Genomic DNA, 17,467 nt, shown 5'->3' on the forward strand with positions numbered 1-17,467 from the left:
TTTATCTGTGCCTTAATCTAAATAATCCATGAACTAAGCTTCTTTCCTAGAACTGCCCAATTATAGTATGGTAGCCTTCCAGTCCAATGTAAACAAGTTCTTATTGAATTGTCCCCTTAAATAATTACCACCTTACATCCTATCCTCGAGTGACCTTTGGGCCTTGATAAGTGGTGGCTCCCTTGTAAAAAAAAAAAATATTAAAATGTCACATACTAAAATGTGACCCTAATTAACACTCCAAATAGAATCATTCTCTTATATTTTCAGAGTCAACTACCCTAAGACACTTCAAAATAATTACTCCAGTTTAGCACCCAAATTTTTATTTCAATGGACATTATACATTAGTTAGATTTTTCATTGAAGCACTGCAAATTCAGCGTTCAGGGCTAAAGGCACATACACACATTTGTTTATATATATATATATATATAGTCATCCACATACAGTACTGTTTCGCTGTTTCACAGCTCATCAGAGCGGCTAGACAGGCAACTACCTCAAGCCATATATATATATATATATATATGTGTGTGTGTGTTTATTTGTTTTTGTTAGCGATACTTTCTTGAATGAATTCAAGTATTTATACGAAAGTGCATTTTTATCTAAATGCTTGTTGGGAATAATTTTCCCATTGACCAATGGGGAGCGGCATATATATTATTTTTAAAATATAATCATCCACTGACACATGTTTCGTCGTACACGACTCATCAGAGTGGCTGAATCTAGAATACACACATATACACACACATACATACAGGAAAGAAGAAATTCAAAATCGAGACAGAATCAAACTGTTATTTTATTTTTTATTTTTTGCATGGTAGTCACCACTTATCAAGTCCCGGAAGCCACTCGGGGATAAGGGTTACTGCATGTACAGTAATCAATGGGATAATATCGTAATAATGGAGATTTAATAAAGTGTCTTACTTAAGGGGGCGGTTTATCAGGAATTTGTTTATGTTGGACTTGAAGACATGCAAGTTGTAGTCAGGTGGGAAACAGGCAAACGGAAGAGAGTTCCACAGGCGTGCAGTTCTAAGAAAGAAGCTTTATTCATGGAATCTTCATTTTGATTTAGGCACAGATAAAGAATAGGGAAAATTATTGACAGTGGTTCCACCTAGACGGGTGTATTTTGTGAAAGATTTGCGAGGGAGGGACCAGAGATTGGAGCTCAGACGAGCACTTGCCATGGAAATAACGATAAAACAAAGACAGGCTCGCAATGCCTCTTCTGTGGGAGAGAGGTTGCAGGAAAGAGAAAAGGGCATCCCCCACTAAGCCACAAAGTCTATTTTGTACTCTGTTAAGACAGGATAGGCTGTTTTTAGCAGCTCCTGCCCAGATGTGGCAGCAGTACTCCATCTTCGGACATACTTGGCTTTTATATAGATAGAGAATTGCATCAGTAGTGAAATATCTTCTGGAGCAGTAGAAGGATCCTACCATTTTTCCAGCAACCTTGGATTGTATCTATTCAATTTGTTTATCACATTTTGCAAAACTTTAAATTCATACAAGTAAAATTTTAAGGTAAACGAACATCTTTTTTCAAATCTCATGTCTTGAGATTTCTTTATTTTTACTCAATTTTCAACTAATTGTAATCAATATTTCTTCAACATAAAAACTATCTCTTTCCATTTCTGCTTTCTGTATATGATTGGACTATACTTCAAATGTTCAGACAATCCACTTCCATAATTAAGCTTTATGATGATGATATAATATAAATATAAACAATGCTATGTATTTCAGTCTAGGAGTATTAAACACGTAATATATATGTATAAAAAAAAAAAAACTCAAAACAAAAGTATTTACAAATGGTCTAAGGAAAAGTACTTATATCAGTTTAGTTTACGTTTAGAAGAAAGACGGAGATATTAAATTAATAACAATAGTTTTTGAGTCAGAGAGAAGGCCAGAAAATATCCAGGTTTTCTTTAAGGATGCTTGTAATTGATTCTTTTTATAAGACCCCTTTCAATTAGATTTGAGTCAAAGGAAATATCGTCTGGGGTTAATCTAATCAGTGTCTGACAACCTGGAGTGACATAATGACTCAACCTGACTCACTAACTGAAGACTGAAGAGTTGACGCTATCAGCCATCTTTTATAGTTTTGGTGAATGGAAAGTTCTAGAAACGCTCCAAATGAAACACCACAACTTAGGACATTCCAAAAGCACTTGAAAAAGAACTTTTTATATTCTATATTTACAACTCTCAAGACACTCTTAAAAAGAACATTTTTTTAATTCTAATTTTAATGTAATGTTTTTTAATAGTAATAATTATACATTCTTAATATTATTATAAGAAATTGTAATATCTTAATACTTTTATGAGGAAAATGTCCTCCTATGACAACAATCAATAGAAAACAAAAAACATGAAAAACCAAGTAAAAGTTTACTGCCCATGTTTTACCAAACCAGGATTGTCAGATAAACTCCAGATGTTTAACCATTTTGAATATATAAATATTAAAGAGTAGCTTTGAAAGATGTTTACAAGCTTAATGATAATTTCAAATTGAATATTAATCATCTTTGTCCACAGTCATTATGATAATTTATATTTTCATCATCAATTTCTTGTATTTGTTTATCAAATATTTTTGCTCATCTCACACAAATACCATCACAGAAGAGCAAAATTAAATTGGGTGCAGTAATTGCAGAAAGAATACTTTGTGATCATTGGCAGACCTCATATATTTGTTTGATCATGACATGGATGTCTTTATCAAATTATGAAATGATCATTTCATTGTCTCATGTAAATACAGAGTAATGCATAAAGATCTCACACATTTTGATTGGATATTAAAAGAAAACATTTTTTTAAAAAAAGTACATAAATAATTTTGTTTTAATGGGTTTTAAAATTTATATCAGACAAATGGTGGCCTTGTTGGCAAGACATTTATGGGGGTCATTCCCATTCATTCATAACTGTAGAATTTCAAGTAGAATAGGTGTCATTTTCCCTCTGATTCTTTTCTTTCAAATGCACAAAAGGTTGATGATAGAAAAAAAAACAAAAAGAGATGAACATGAGAGGGAAAAAAAAAACATCTGAACTAGATTTTTTTTTTTTAATTGAAATTGACACAGGACTTAGAACAAAAGACATTCATTTAAGAAAAAGAATTTGAATTGGAAATTCAAAAATTTGTCTCCAAATCTGCCAAACTCAACCAGTTGTGTGAGATTTGACATAATGAAACAATATGAGAGAGAGAGAGATAAAGAGATAGAATAAAAGTAAAGAGAGGTAGAGAGTAAGAGAGAGAGAATACATACGCTTCTAATTCTTGTTTCATTTTGGCAAACTCTTCTTTTGTCATGTTACCTTCTCCTTCCCCCAGTTTTTGTAACTTCTCTCGTGAAGCATCAAAGTCTGGCTTAGGAGGAGCAGGTGGAATCTGAAAAGAGAAACAAGATACATTTTTTTTTCATTTTACAACTTGAAATAAAGTTTAAAAGAAATAAAGAATGACCAATCTACACACTTATAGTATCATACTATGGTAAACTTGCATCCATTAAGGAAGGAAGTAGAACAAATAGAGTAGGAAACAGATTTATCAATAGACAAAAATTTGTTCTTAACATAGACAGAGGGAAGGCAAGGGTAGATTTAAATTCAGGTGTGACGAATGACGATAGTAAAAAGACTGAACAACAGATAGAGATATATTTAGTTTTATGATGCTAGGGAGTGCTATGGGGTGTGATAACCAATGAGTTTTTAACAATAGAAACAATTTACAGATTACAAATGACTGACCGATGACAGTTTGAGTCAGATTTTAAAGACAATGAGAGTTGAGAATTGAGTTGGACGCTTGAGCCAGGTCGGGAAAGCTTTGGGAAATAGGGAAATGAACTGACGGCAACAGATGAACCTAGATGTGAACCTTTGCATGTAAACACAGTGTCCAATCAACATATGTGAAACATCAGAATCTGTTCTGAATTTTTTTTCGATGAGGGCTGATTGTTTATATTACTTGTATTGATCAAACTTTTGTTCTCGTCTTGATCGTTATTTGTGCAATGTTTTGATCAGATTGTCTTTCGACCTTCATCAGGTATGTCAGTTGTTTCAAAAAGAAAGGAGAAAAGTTACTGGCTCCATAGATATTTTCGTATTTCTGTGAGTCAGTCTCCACTTTTTGGTTATTGTTTTGAATCTGTGAGAAAAAAATTGGTTGACAAAGAGAAGGCAACTCTAATAAAGATTGATAGGGGGATAATTTCTCTTTCATCACCAAAATTTTAAGGGTATACGTTATGTTTTTTCTACAATTAGACTCCCAAATGTTAATAAATTCCAAGCTTGCTCTGTTTACTAATTTTTCTTTTTCTTTTTTTAGCTGCCTCCTTGAGTCGCCTGACCTTCCACCTTGCATCCCTGTCAATTATTTTGACCTTGTTCTAAAAAGGGAAGGGTGTACCTTTTTCTTTCCATTTGTGATCAGCTAGTCCAAGGCTCACCGTGCCATCCTTTGAACCGTTTCCTAGTTTACATAATCAGCCCAAACTCAACTTACTTTGTTGAAATAATCAAGGATGCTCTCACTCATTCAAACCAGATGGTAAATCTGGATGTGGTGTTCACTAAAGTACCCACTGATGAAACTAACAGTGGTAAGGAAGAAACTGTCCTTAGATACATCACTGAGAGAATGAACCTGCATTCCAATTGACAACCATTTCACGTTGGGAACAGACATATCAACAACAAGGTTTAGCAATGGGTTCACCACTGTCTCCAGTACTAGCCAATATATACATGGAATGTTTTGAGGAGTTAGCATTAAGCTCAACACTACTGAAACCAACTATGTGGCTATATGTGGATGATACATTCATACTCTGGCTCCAAAATGTGAACTCCATTTTCTGACCATAGCAACCCACTTTCGACAATCCTGAGCTAGGTCACAGGATATGGCTAGCCTGCAAAAATATCCTACCATAAACCCTATGTCTCAGTGGTAAGCTACCCCGCAATCTTTTTTTAGCACTATATCTAAGTGGGGGGGGAAAAAAAAGAAAAGTATTACTAACCCTGAGTCTAAGTGGCAAAGCCCCCCCCCCAAAATCCTCCCTCAACCCTATTACTAATCCTGAATGGCAAGCCCACCCTCAAAAAAAACAAAAAATTATAAAACCACACTTATCCATAAAAAAAGTAGACCCCCCCCCCCTTTCCAGGTTATCATGGATAAAGTTTAGCATTTTTGGTGAAATAGAATCCTTCTAGTCTTTATTTTTGGTGGTTGTGTTTCCATAGCTGTTGAGGATAAGTTCTTGTCAGTAGTTTAAATATCTCAACTAATAAACATATCAAAGAGTACCCGACAACTAAATCCATCTCTTAGAAATGTTTGAAACACGCATGAGAAAAGGATGAAAACATATGCTTCAAAACCAATTTGCTTTGTGCTAACAAAGTTCATTAATCTTGGATGTCTAAGAGATGCATCACCCCTTTGAAAACCATATCAGATCAATCATGTCTACAACTACTCAACTAGAAGGAAACTGATGGCAAACTTATAAAAATGTGTATTGCTTTATTTGCATCATTCAAATTCTTTTGTCTACTGTTCTCACTTTGAGTGATATTTTCACGTTTCAGTCATAACCTCTGACCTTCTCCAGGTGTGTTGAATTCTGAAATCTTTCTGTTGAACTCTGGAATATGCATGGAATTTCAAACAAACTTATTTATTTAATCAATGAGGGTAACATTCCGTTAGCAATGACTCACTAGAAATCACAAATAATTTTCAATTGTATTTGAATGTCATCTCCAAGAATCTATGGCAAAGTGGTTAAAATATTTCGTAAAATTGAATTGCAAGTTACAAAATCGAATTGCAAGTTACACTCTTCTGGAGGTTGAAGACTCAGTGTGGACGACATTTAAAATACAACTGCAGATTTTACATAAAATTTCTACCCAGTCATGACTGATGGAAGGAGAGCAGACTACCTCTTTGGATTAAATAAAGTGATCTATTCAACGCTTCATGCAGATTCCAGAGTTTAACTGAAGAAGGTTGGAAGTTACATCGACTAAAACGTGAGAATAACACTCAAGATGAGAACAGTAGTCCAAACAATCCAAATAATATGAATAATCAATCCCCATCTCAAAAATTCAGAAAGCACATTGTTTTGATTATGATTCAATTAGAAGTATTAAAAAAAAAAATTTTAATTAAAAATTGGCATTATGATAAAGTATTTGTTGCTCATTCTGGGATGCCTGAAATCCATTTGACCACTGATATCACGTAATTACTTGCTATGTCCACCAGATTTTAATTATGAAGGTCAAAAAATGTTATTTGTGTTGTACAAGTGTTTGTCACAACAATATGTAGGTATAAAATCTGCACATAGGTAGCAGAAATTTAAAGTGTTTGACACATATGCTATAAGCCATGCAGATCTGCAGATGGTCTAAATAGCCACCTATGAAATAGTGGAGAAATATCATAAGATGGCAATTATCTGTAAATTATCATATATCTAGAACATTAAATAGAAACAAATGGAATCATTGACTCAGATAGTGAAATTTAATAATTTGTTTTTATTCTGCAAAAGAAATGAATTACATTGGCCTTCGGGACAAGATCAAAGTGTAGTATCTGTTCTTCAGATGCTGCACTTCTATTTCTTGTTCTCTTTCGGTGGAGGAGAAATCCTTCACGACTGAGACAATTTTTATTTTTGTACCTTTTCTCCACGTTAAAAAACGACCCTGGTGTCTAACTCTGTCCCGTGGGGAGGCATAGTAAATAGGTACATTTTAATACTTATAATTTGTAAACAAAAACATAAGAATGGAAACAAAACAAAAGGAACAGTGAGGATGATTTCAGACATTGAAACCTGTCAGAGAGGAAGAAAATATGAGAACAGCCTGAGAGAGAGAGAGAGATAAAAATAAAAGTTCTCTTGTATGATGTTTATTAGTATCTAGTGTAAAAAGAAGACGAGAAAACTGGAAAGTTTTCAGCGAAATGAAAATGCAAACATGATGAAAATGCAAGTATATTCATATGGTTGAACAAAAAAAAAATGTTTTTTTTAGCCTAATGTTTTCTCAAATTGTAAGTTTAGTTAAACTAAATATAGTAGAACCCTATACATTATTTGATATATTAGGAAATGAGTTTTTATGTACTAGAAAATTATGCATCTCGGGACAGGTAAAATAAATTCTGACTAGAACAGTTTTGCATCACTTACATCTCCTTACAAAGATCATATGTCTAGAATACTTATTCCAGTTTTGATCAAAATCCATTACATGATTCAAATTCTAGAAAATATATAAACTGTAAGGATCAAGTATAAGTGATTATAAAAAACTCAATTCAAGGAATCTTGCTTAATGTTTAATGATTATAATGTAAATCTGAAAATATTTACATTTTTAAATGGGAGGTTGTGTTTGTATTATGTCTGCTAAAAAACCTTTAAAATATTCAAAAGAAACTGAAATTTCAGAAATATTAATAGATATATAATAACTATTGTTAAAATTTCACAAAAATCAAAAAGTATCTGAAGTTTTATCTAGCACTTCATCTTCCTCTTTGCCCCATTTTGCATAAAACTAAATATAATCCACATTGCTCAACCTTACACCGAGAAGCATATTCCAAAACTCATAACAATTGGTTACTTTAGGAGTGACTCATACAAATATATAAACATACACCCAACTTTATATAGAGATATGATAGTAGCCATTTGATGCAGTTCCAAGAGGATTATCAGTAAACAATCAATAACAAAAGAAAAAGTATTTTCTCAATTATTGATTGAATATTTAATCAAATAAAAAAGGAGAGAAAAACAGCTCTTTTAATGGAAGAATGTTTTTTTGTTGGCGAGTTTTCTATCAAACAGCAGCTGTGCAAAGCTATGCTAAAAAAAAATAAACAAGGAACAAAATGTTTATTTAATGAACAAATACAGAATAAAGATAACCGTTTTGTTTTTGTTTTGTTTTTTTGGAAGCTCTTGTTGAATTGGGTAAAACTATTTTATAATAATAGAATATGGCTTATAACAAAAACATTCTGTTCATGAGACATCACAGCAGCTGGATAATTAATTGAGTAAGAAAAAATACAAAAGGTTATTCATTTAGTCACAGTTACAAAAATATTGAATACTAGCAGAGCTACCCAACATTGCACAGACGGAGAGGAGGGAATTTTTATCAATAACAATTGATTTACTACTGTTCTCACATGCTTGAACCAAAGCAACTGCAGTAAAACTTACCAAATACGCATGTTAAATCTTAATGAATATGCAAGTTTTTAAATATATTCATTTTAAATTTTACAGAAGGTCAGAAAAAACATTGGTACCATTGGTTTGAAATCCGATATAAGGAGACCAGTTTATGGTCGAAAAATGTTGGATTCTCTTCGGCCTCAGTTTATATCTGTTTCTTACCAGGAATGGTGATCGCACATATTTTTTCCGGATTGTAATTTATATATTTACTACTACTACTATTATTATTATTATGTACTTATTGCTTTTATTTTTTAGGAATTTATATTCTTATTTTATTTTGAGGGACTTCCGATCTATAGGTTCGGGAAAAATCTGAGTTTGAAAATATCTTTCATTGCTTTAAATTGAACAATTTCTTTTTAATTTAAAATATTGACTTTTTTCAGGGGAGATTACTCTTAATAAATATTAAAATAAAAAGCTGGAGGTGTTTCTGACAAATTCTCGCAGTGAACTAACATTTCTTGATAAGTTATTTAAGTAAAGAAAAAAGGGAAAAGAGAGAAAATATAGATGAAGATGAAGAAAGAAAAAGATAAAATGGAAAAATTGGTAAGGTAGATATGGTGATTATATTGAGAGAGGGGAGCAAATAGTGGCTTAATAAAAACAAAGATTTTCAGATGATCAGAGTCTTATTGACACAATCTGAGAAATCCATGCCATTTTGGGACACAAACGCCCAGATGTACAGCCAGAAATAATCACCAACTCAACTTCACCCAGATGAACTTAGTATTAAAAAAAAAAAAGGCATTAAGTTGAAAACAGTATTTTTAAATTAGTAATAGAATTACCAGTTAACATTCTTTGTGTGTAAAGTAATACATACATACTTTTTTTTTTTTTTACATAGGCATAACCACTTATCAAGGCCAGAGACCACTCGAGGATAAGGGTTAAGAGTATACAGTAGTCAATTGGACAATATAGTAATCGTTAGTAATGGAAATTCGGTAAATTTGTTAACTAAAGTGGAACGGATCATCAAGAACTTGTTTACGTTGGACTTGAAGACAACCATATTGTAGTCAGCTGGAAAGCAGGAAAGCGGAAGACAATTCCACAGGCGTACAGTTCTAAGAAAGAAGCTTTGTTCATGGAATCTACGTTTAGGTTTAGGCACAGATAAAGAGCGGGGGTAATTATTGATAGTGTTTTCAGCTAGACGAGTGTTTCTTGTGAAAGTTTGGCGAGGGGGGGGGGGGACCACAGATTGAAGCTCAATCGAGCACTTGCCATGAAAATAACGATAAAGCAGAGACAAACTCACAAAATTTCTTCTGTGAGATAGAGGTTGCAGGGAAGAGAAAACGACATCTACGAAATCTATTTTGAACTCTATCAAAGCAGGACAAGTCCTGTCTAGCAGCTCCTGCCCAGATGTAACAACAGTACTCCATCCTTGGACGTACCTGGCTCTTATATAGGTAGAGAATTGTATCAACAGTGAGATATTTACTGGATCGATAGAAAGATCCCACCATTTTTCCAGCGGCCTTGGCAATAGATTTGATGTGCATGTTCCATTTAAGATCAAGAGTAAAGGCCAAGCCCAGAAGCTTGTCAAAACATGAGGCCTCCCCAAGACAAGACACATTCATTTCAATTGATGCCAGATGGGGATCAGAACGTTGATGTAAAGATAGAAGCTTGGTTTTAGATGCATTAAAAGTAACCAGCCACATACATACATATATACTAGCATGGGAGCCCGGCGTTGCCCGGGTGTTTGGAGGTGTGTGTTGAGCAAAAAAAAAAAAAAAAAAAAAAAGTGGTAGTAGGAAGGCAGGCTCGAACCCCTACCACGAAGGAGGAAAAGAATGGGAAAAAAACATAACGTCTTTGCTATTACGACCATCGCCAAACCGGAAGTGACATAGGTTTTAATTAAGGCTAGACAATCGAAAGGAGAGGATGACTTTGGAAAATATTGGTGAAATCTCCCCCCCTCTCCTGTAGAAAAGTGCCCAGTTGAAGGTGAAGAAATTAATGTTTTCAGCCAATTTTTCAATATTTGTCGTCTAAAAGGTTGAACTTCAAAACAATACTGATTTTATAAAAATCAGTCGCCTTTGTCGAAAGTTTTAGGCAAACATACATAGATTTATATATTGGTAGCTCAAATTTTCGACCCAAACCGATTAAAAAGCTTGCCCTATCTGTAAATACCCTTTATGTAAAATTTCAAATGTTTAGACCAGAAATTGTCTGAGTAATTTGGTCGCGACCGAAGCAGTCAAATTTTTTTAACTTTGACCCCTATTATGACCCCTTAACATTTATTGTTTTGGGCTCAAATTAAGTTATTAAGTTAGATCCATGTCCAACGAACCTATATCTAAAATTTCAAGAATTGGCGGAGGAGTTTAGCAGAGTTCTCAAAGGTCAAATCGTTGAGCTTTGACCTCTTAACAGCCAAATTTCTGGCCGAAAACCGATTACAAGGATTTTCCCAAATCTCAAAATTTCGAGTCTGAAAATTGACAGAGTTATTGTGTAGGGAAATGTACACAGACAGACACGCACTTTCACACACACACACACACACATATTTTATTGTAAACATTTAACAATTTTTAATGACTTGTTTGCCTTTTTTTGTGTTTTGAAAGGGATTCAATTTTTCAGATATCAACAAATCAAACCTTTCCAGTGACAAGGGTTTTCAACTGAATGGTGGTCTTTTGCGAAAGAAGAATCTACTAATAATGACCAGCGATTTGATGACCAACCTCAGAGATATCACTGAGAGCGAAAGTACTGTTTGAGTACCTCCAAAAACCTGTTGATGTGGAAATAGTGTTGTTACACTGACTTAGGGTATGCAGGTTTTTTGTGCACCTATCTGACAGTATATGGATGGGTCCAGCATCCAGAATACCTGCCTGAATACCTTTAAAGAGTCCAAGACTAGATGATGTTGCATGTGTGATTCCACAGTTGGGGAGGGGGGGCGTTGCATTTAACTTGTAATCCACCGTCATTGCGGACAATAGTCTGTGGAAGGTGGGGGCTTACAATTGTACACAATACAAAATTATTTTGTCAATATCATTAAGAATTTGTTAGTAGTGTAGTAAGTTCCTAGTTTCTATTACTGATGTCGGGAAAGTCATGATGTATCAGATTACATCTTGTTTCTAAAAAGTGTCATTTTTTTGCCAATAAAAAAAATGAAAATAAACTTTTAAATATATATATAAAAAGGGTAAATATTGCATGAAAAATATGCATCCGTCAATATCATTTTTTTTTTTAAATTCAAATAATATGACAATAAAAATGAATCCTATTTGGTTTAACGTCCATTTTACATGAATTGGCTAATTCCAAACAAATCTATTTCTGGCCAGGTCTTTATTTATCCCACTTTCTCTCAAGTTTGGTTTTAGCACATTTTCACATGTTTTACTTGACTTTCCTCTGTGAGTTGAACCTGCTACTTCAACTGTTCTAAATCTATTAACCCAAGAACTTTCATCAATCCTTTCAATACCATTGAAGTTTACTTTTCTGCACACATCTCTTTAAACTGTTCAGATTTAATTTCCATTCGAGGTCATCAGATCTAAACATTAAACATCAATCATTTCATTTCTCAGATCTAAACATTAAACATTCATCATTTCATTTCTCAGATCTAAACATTAAACATTCATCATTTCATTTCTCAGATCTAAACATTAAACATTCATCATTTCATTTCTCAGATCTAAACATTAAACATTCATCATTTCATTTCTCAGATCTAAACATTAAACATTCATCATTTCATTTCTCAGATCTAAACATTAAACATTCATCATTTCATTTCTCAGATCTAAACATTAAACATTCATCATTACATTTCTCAATCTAAACATTAAACATTCATCATTTCATTTCTCAGATCTAAACATTAAACATTCATCATTTCATTTCTCAATCTAAACATTAAACATTCATTTCATTTCTCAGATCTAAACATTAAACATTCATCATTTCATTTCTCAGATCTAAACATTAAACATTCATCATTTCATTTCTCAGATCTAAACATTAAACATTCATCATTTCATTTCTCAGATCTAAACATTAAACATTCATCATTTCATTTCTCAGATCTAAACATTAAACATTCATCATTTCATTTCTCAGATCTAAACATTAAACATTCATCATTTCATTTCTCAGATCTAAACATTAAACATCCATCATTTCATTTCTCAGATCTAAACATTAAACATCCATCATTTCATTTCTCAGATCTAAACATTAAACATCCATCATTTCATTTCTCAGATCTAAACATTAAACATCCATCATTTCATTTCTCAATCTAAACATTAAACATCCATCATTTCATTTCTCAGATCTAAACATTAAACATTCATCATTTCATTTCTCAGATCTAAACATTAAACATTCATCATTTCATTTCTCAATCTAAACATTAAACATCTATCATTTCATTTCTCAGATCTAAACATTAAACATTCATCATTTCATTTCTCAATCTAAACATTAAACATTCATCATTACATTTCTCAATCTAAACATTAAACATTCATCATTTCATTTCTCAGATCTAGACATTAAACATTCATCATTTCATTTCTCAATCTAAACATTAAACATTCATCATTTCATTTCTCAACGCATATCTTCAATCCTTACTAATCAGGTTCCATTCTATACATCACATTGCGTACATATGCTTGACAGATTCTTCCATTGTTTGACAATTATAATGCTCTGCCGAGTAGTGATGGCAGAAATTCCTTCAACTTACTCCATCATTCGGAAATCCTGCAATCACACTAGCATCTGCTTCATCTGGTGCTCCAATGGTAGCACCAAGCTAACAAAAGGTCTGAACAACATCAATATTTTTGCCATACTTTCTCCACATCTGGGTTTTCATCCGTCTCGATTGTTATACATTATTCGTACACAAAGTCGTTATTCGCTCCTAACCCACTGCACTTTTTGTGTACCAAATGCTTACAAGTAGCACAAAAACTCTGCTGGAAAATTCCTAGGTCCACCACTTATTTTCTTTCTATGACAGTAAACGGACAGATAAAAGACGGAGAAAGAATGAAAGAGTAGAAGGGAATACTCACAACAATTCCTGCATATTCTTCATTTTCCACATAACGGTCATGAAGCCAGATAAATTCTTCATGCTGTCTGACGACGGAAAATTCTGGTTCCTGGAATTGAGAGAGTGTTGTCTGGAAAAAAAAAAAAATATTAGTTGAGATTACAAAAAATAATGTCAAGATTGAATTCATGGAGAAATTAAAATACACTCAATTTCAAATGCAATAAGTATGCTCGCATGAAAACAAGTTACAAGATGAGTTCAATGGATAACCAACTAATTTCATTTAGTATTTATATTGAAGTGACCAACTAATTTCATTTAGTATTTATATTGAAGTGACAATAATGCAGTGGCTACCAGTGTAGACTATAATCTGTGTGTCGCATTCAATCAGCTATTGCAGCTTTTTCACTAAAACTCTTGAGAAAAGTATGACCCCCCCCCAAAAAAAAAAAAAAACAAAAAAAACTATAGGCAAAATAGTAGATGATCAAGCCCTGGTAGAGAAATTAGTAGAGAGAAAGGAAAACACTATAAAAAATACCATCTAATCCAATAATTTGTCTCAGAAAATAATTGCAAATTGCCGAGTTAAGAAAACCATGATCGTTGACATCTAATATATTTTTAGCTATTCAAACAACTTTGTTTAAAGAAAATATTCAACTTTTCCGTACAATTATTCTGATTAATCTTTTCATTTTAGAACTAAATCTTCCTGATTCTTTAATATAACGCATTATGTTTGCCAAATGAACTATAATACTTTTATAAGTTGGAAACTTGTAATGAACGTTAGGAGAGATTGTCGAGTTTCTTGATATAAGACATATTAACCTATGTTAAATCCAAGAAACACAATGGAAAAGTAAATACGTCAGAAAGATTGCACAAAATAAAAAAAACATGAGATATAAGTTGTTTTAGATTGAAAATTAAAATAGGTAGCATTTTTTGTATTCAAGATATGGACAAATATGAAATCTGCATGAATTAAAATATCATATTTAAGTATATTTTATGACTGGGCAACACCAGACAGCCTGCTAGTATGTATATAAAAAGAAGGATGACTAAAAGAATGATTGATTCAGGAAAGCTAAATAGATGACATAAATATTGATGAAAAGTGTATTTGAAATTAAAATGGGATATTAGCAACAAATGAATAAAAAAGAGAGATGCTTGGAAATGCTATTATGCAGTTTTCATGGAGCTAATCAAATCCTGAAGTTGGAGAATTAGTATCTAGTACAGCAATAAGAACTGAGAAAGAAATGCTATTGGAGAAATGTTTAAAGCTTTGGATTAAACAGTCTGTCATCTGAGTTTCGTTTTTTTTTTTTTTTTCTCTCGCAATTTTAATTCTTCTACATACAGAAATGTTACATTTGCTTTAAAAATTGAAAAAAAATCTGGATAAGCTATATTGTATGAAGGAGGACAAAATTTTATGAGTGATGCTATGGCAATAGTTGGTGGATCATAGTAAACTTTTCCCAGCAGACAACATCTGATATAGACAAGTATTTAGGGCTAGTGTGGAACCCTTCTCCAGATCAGTATAAAAAATAAGAAATTTTTAAAAATATAATAATATATAAAATACCTAGGAAAATTCTAACAAGTGTTTTAATAAAAACACTGAACTGCTTATTCATATTATCTCATGTTTGCAATCATCCTGGGTTGAAGTTGCACAAGGGACACATGAAGAGCAGTGCTGCACTCTTTCATTCATAGCTGGGAGATGAGAGATAGATGCATACGTTTCCTTAAAACTATTAGTGAAAATGATGCAATAATCTCGATATCAAATACAGCAATCTGAAATCAGTCAGAACCAATAATTAATGTGATTTGAATGCTTTTGTAAAATGATAACAAAATCCAGAAAAAAACTAAAAAATCTCAATTTAATTTATTCTTAGAATATTTTTTCCTAAACTAAAATTAATAAAATATTTTTCGCAGGCTAAACTATTACTGTTTGTTAATGTTTGTGTGTTGAGAGTTAAATTAAAAGAAACCACTTTTATTTTCACCAAGAAACTGCAAATACCAATTTACAAAAGGTGAAGAAAATAAAGAAAAAAAAAAAAAAGAAATTACCATATTCCCAATAAGAAAATTTGGTGATTTATTACAATACTGCTACAATGATTTCATTTTTAAATAGTTCAATAGATACACCTCTTCAAATCACAGTAGTTTTGCTTATTATATGATCGTTGGAGTTGCTGTACTCTTGATCTCATTATATTTGACTCTTTGCCTTTTTGGCCGAAACCATACTTCATATTTTCTGTCCTCTGATAGTGAAAAAAAAAAATTCTAGCTAAACAGTTTTTATTTGTGTCCGAATCAAGAGTATCCCTTTTGGGGAGCTGAATTTACCCAACATTAAAACCTCACCTCATGTCTTACTCTGCCCACATAAAGAAGCAGGTAAATAATGCAGTAAACATGAAAAATAAGGTTCTCAAAGCACCATAACTTTCAAATTTTTTTAATTATTATTGCATTTTCACACCAAACAAGGCACAGTGTTACTTTGATGTGGGGTGGGGGCTACTAGTATTGGGATTGGTTGGTTGGTTGGTTGTTTTTGTTTTACGGCATATCAACCCTTTTCGGGTTATTTAATGCTGAATCTAAAGATTTTGAAGAAAAATTTTTTTAATAGAATATATTTGTTGTTTTCACGTCGGTTTCTATTTAACCCATAGTTGGGACCCTAACAGGTACTACCACTCCGGGTCAGAGTGGACCTGGGAGCAATGGTAATTAAAGGGTGGCTCCACACTCCCCAAAACCCACAAGCTGGGGCCCTCATCACTGGATATAGTTTAAGGTCATATCCAGGACCCCCATTGAGGGACTTTTACCCTCTGCAGGGAGACAGTCGGCGTATTCTAATACCCCACCGACAGGGCCGGTATTGGGATTGAATTGCAGGGATACTATGTAAGGAGTTGAGCAGCAAGATGTCTGTTTACATTACACTTGAACTTCAGCATGTCAGTACAGTAGGGGAAGCACGAACCCGGAAGGAAATTTTAAAGTCTAGCAGTTCTGGGGGAAGAAACTCTTAGAATAGAAGGCTTTCTTGCATCTGGCGATCTCTACTGTGTAGAGGTGGGATTTTGCTGCTTGCTGGGTTTGTTGGGGGTATTTATGTTGAGGGGATACACCATTAAAATACTTGTAAAACAGAGGGATGCAACATATTTTTGTCAAGGAGGCCTAGCTGACAGTTCAGGACCTATTAGGTTGGCGACTCTTTTGAACCCTCCCTAGAAGTAGCAATGCCACGCCATTTTTTTCTTTATATTGAATAAACTAAAATCAAGCATTATTGAAAAGAGCATAAAAAAACAAAGAAATAATATCTTTAGTTTTTTAAAATCGGCCGATTAGAACTGGAGTTATGACCATTCAAACTATCAAAAATGTGTTGTTCACTGGACATTTTGCCTTAAGTCAGTCCTATTCAAATGCATATAAGCTTGTGACTGAAAATGGTAGGAAATTTGCATAATTTACAGACTACCCCATCTTTAAAAGACTGTATCTTCAGATTTTTTAAAGATATTATGAAATTTTGAACAAATCATAATACCGTGAAGGTCCAGTTGGCATTATTTACAACCATCTCACTTGCTAACTTACAAACTAATTAGCATATTCCCACTTCATTTTAACAATTTTAAGTAGAAACATCATAAAAACAGCTCAGAAAAATGGTAAATAAGGCTTATCATCATAGGAAGTATTATTCTGATGGATATTATCATTTCCCATTATAACATCATGATGCAACCAAGATGGCAACTGGGAAATCCAAGATGGTGACCAGAAAATCCAAGATGCCACCATGACATGATTCAAAGAAATTATTAACAAAATATGGCTTGTAGTATATCAAATTAAAGGAAATGTGAAATGTGAAATGTTATTCTGATGGACTTTATCATTTTCCATCATTACACCGTGAAAAATCCAAGAT

At 33.0% G+C, this 17,467-nt stretch overlaps 1 protein-coding gene across 2 annotated transcripts in view; it reads right to left on the reverse strand.

The window, feature by feature from the left end:
- Window positions 1-17,467, reverse strand: part of LOC145255726 (sorting nexin-6-like) — a 166,875-nt gene that overhangs the window by 48,710 nt on the left and 100,698 nt on the right. For both annotated transcript variants that reach the window (XM_080114332.1, XM_080114333.1), the window contains 2 exons: window positions 13,475-13,585; window positions 3,327-3,448 (listed from right to left, as the gene is read on the reverse strand). In XM_080114332.1, coding sequence (XP_079970458.1) covers window positions 3,327-3,448; window positions 13,475-13,585 — 233 coding nt within the window. The remainder of the gene's footprint in view (window positions 1-3,326; window positions 3,449-13,474; window positions 13,586-17,467) is intronic.

The sequence above is a fragment of the Euprymna scolopes genome, chromosome 31 (genome assembly GCF_053919585.1).
Source record: "Euprymna scolopes isolate OS-2025 chromosome 31, ASM5391958v1, whole genome shotgun sequence".
Lineage (NCBI taxonomy): Eukaryota > Metazoa > Mollusca > Cephalopoda > Sepiida > Sepiolidae > Euprymna > Euprymna scolopes.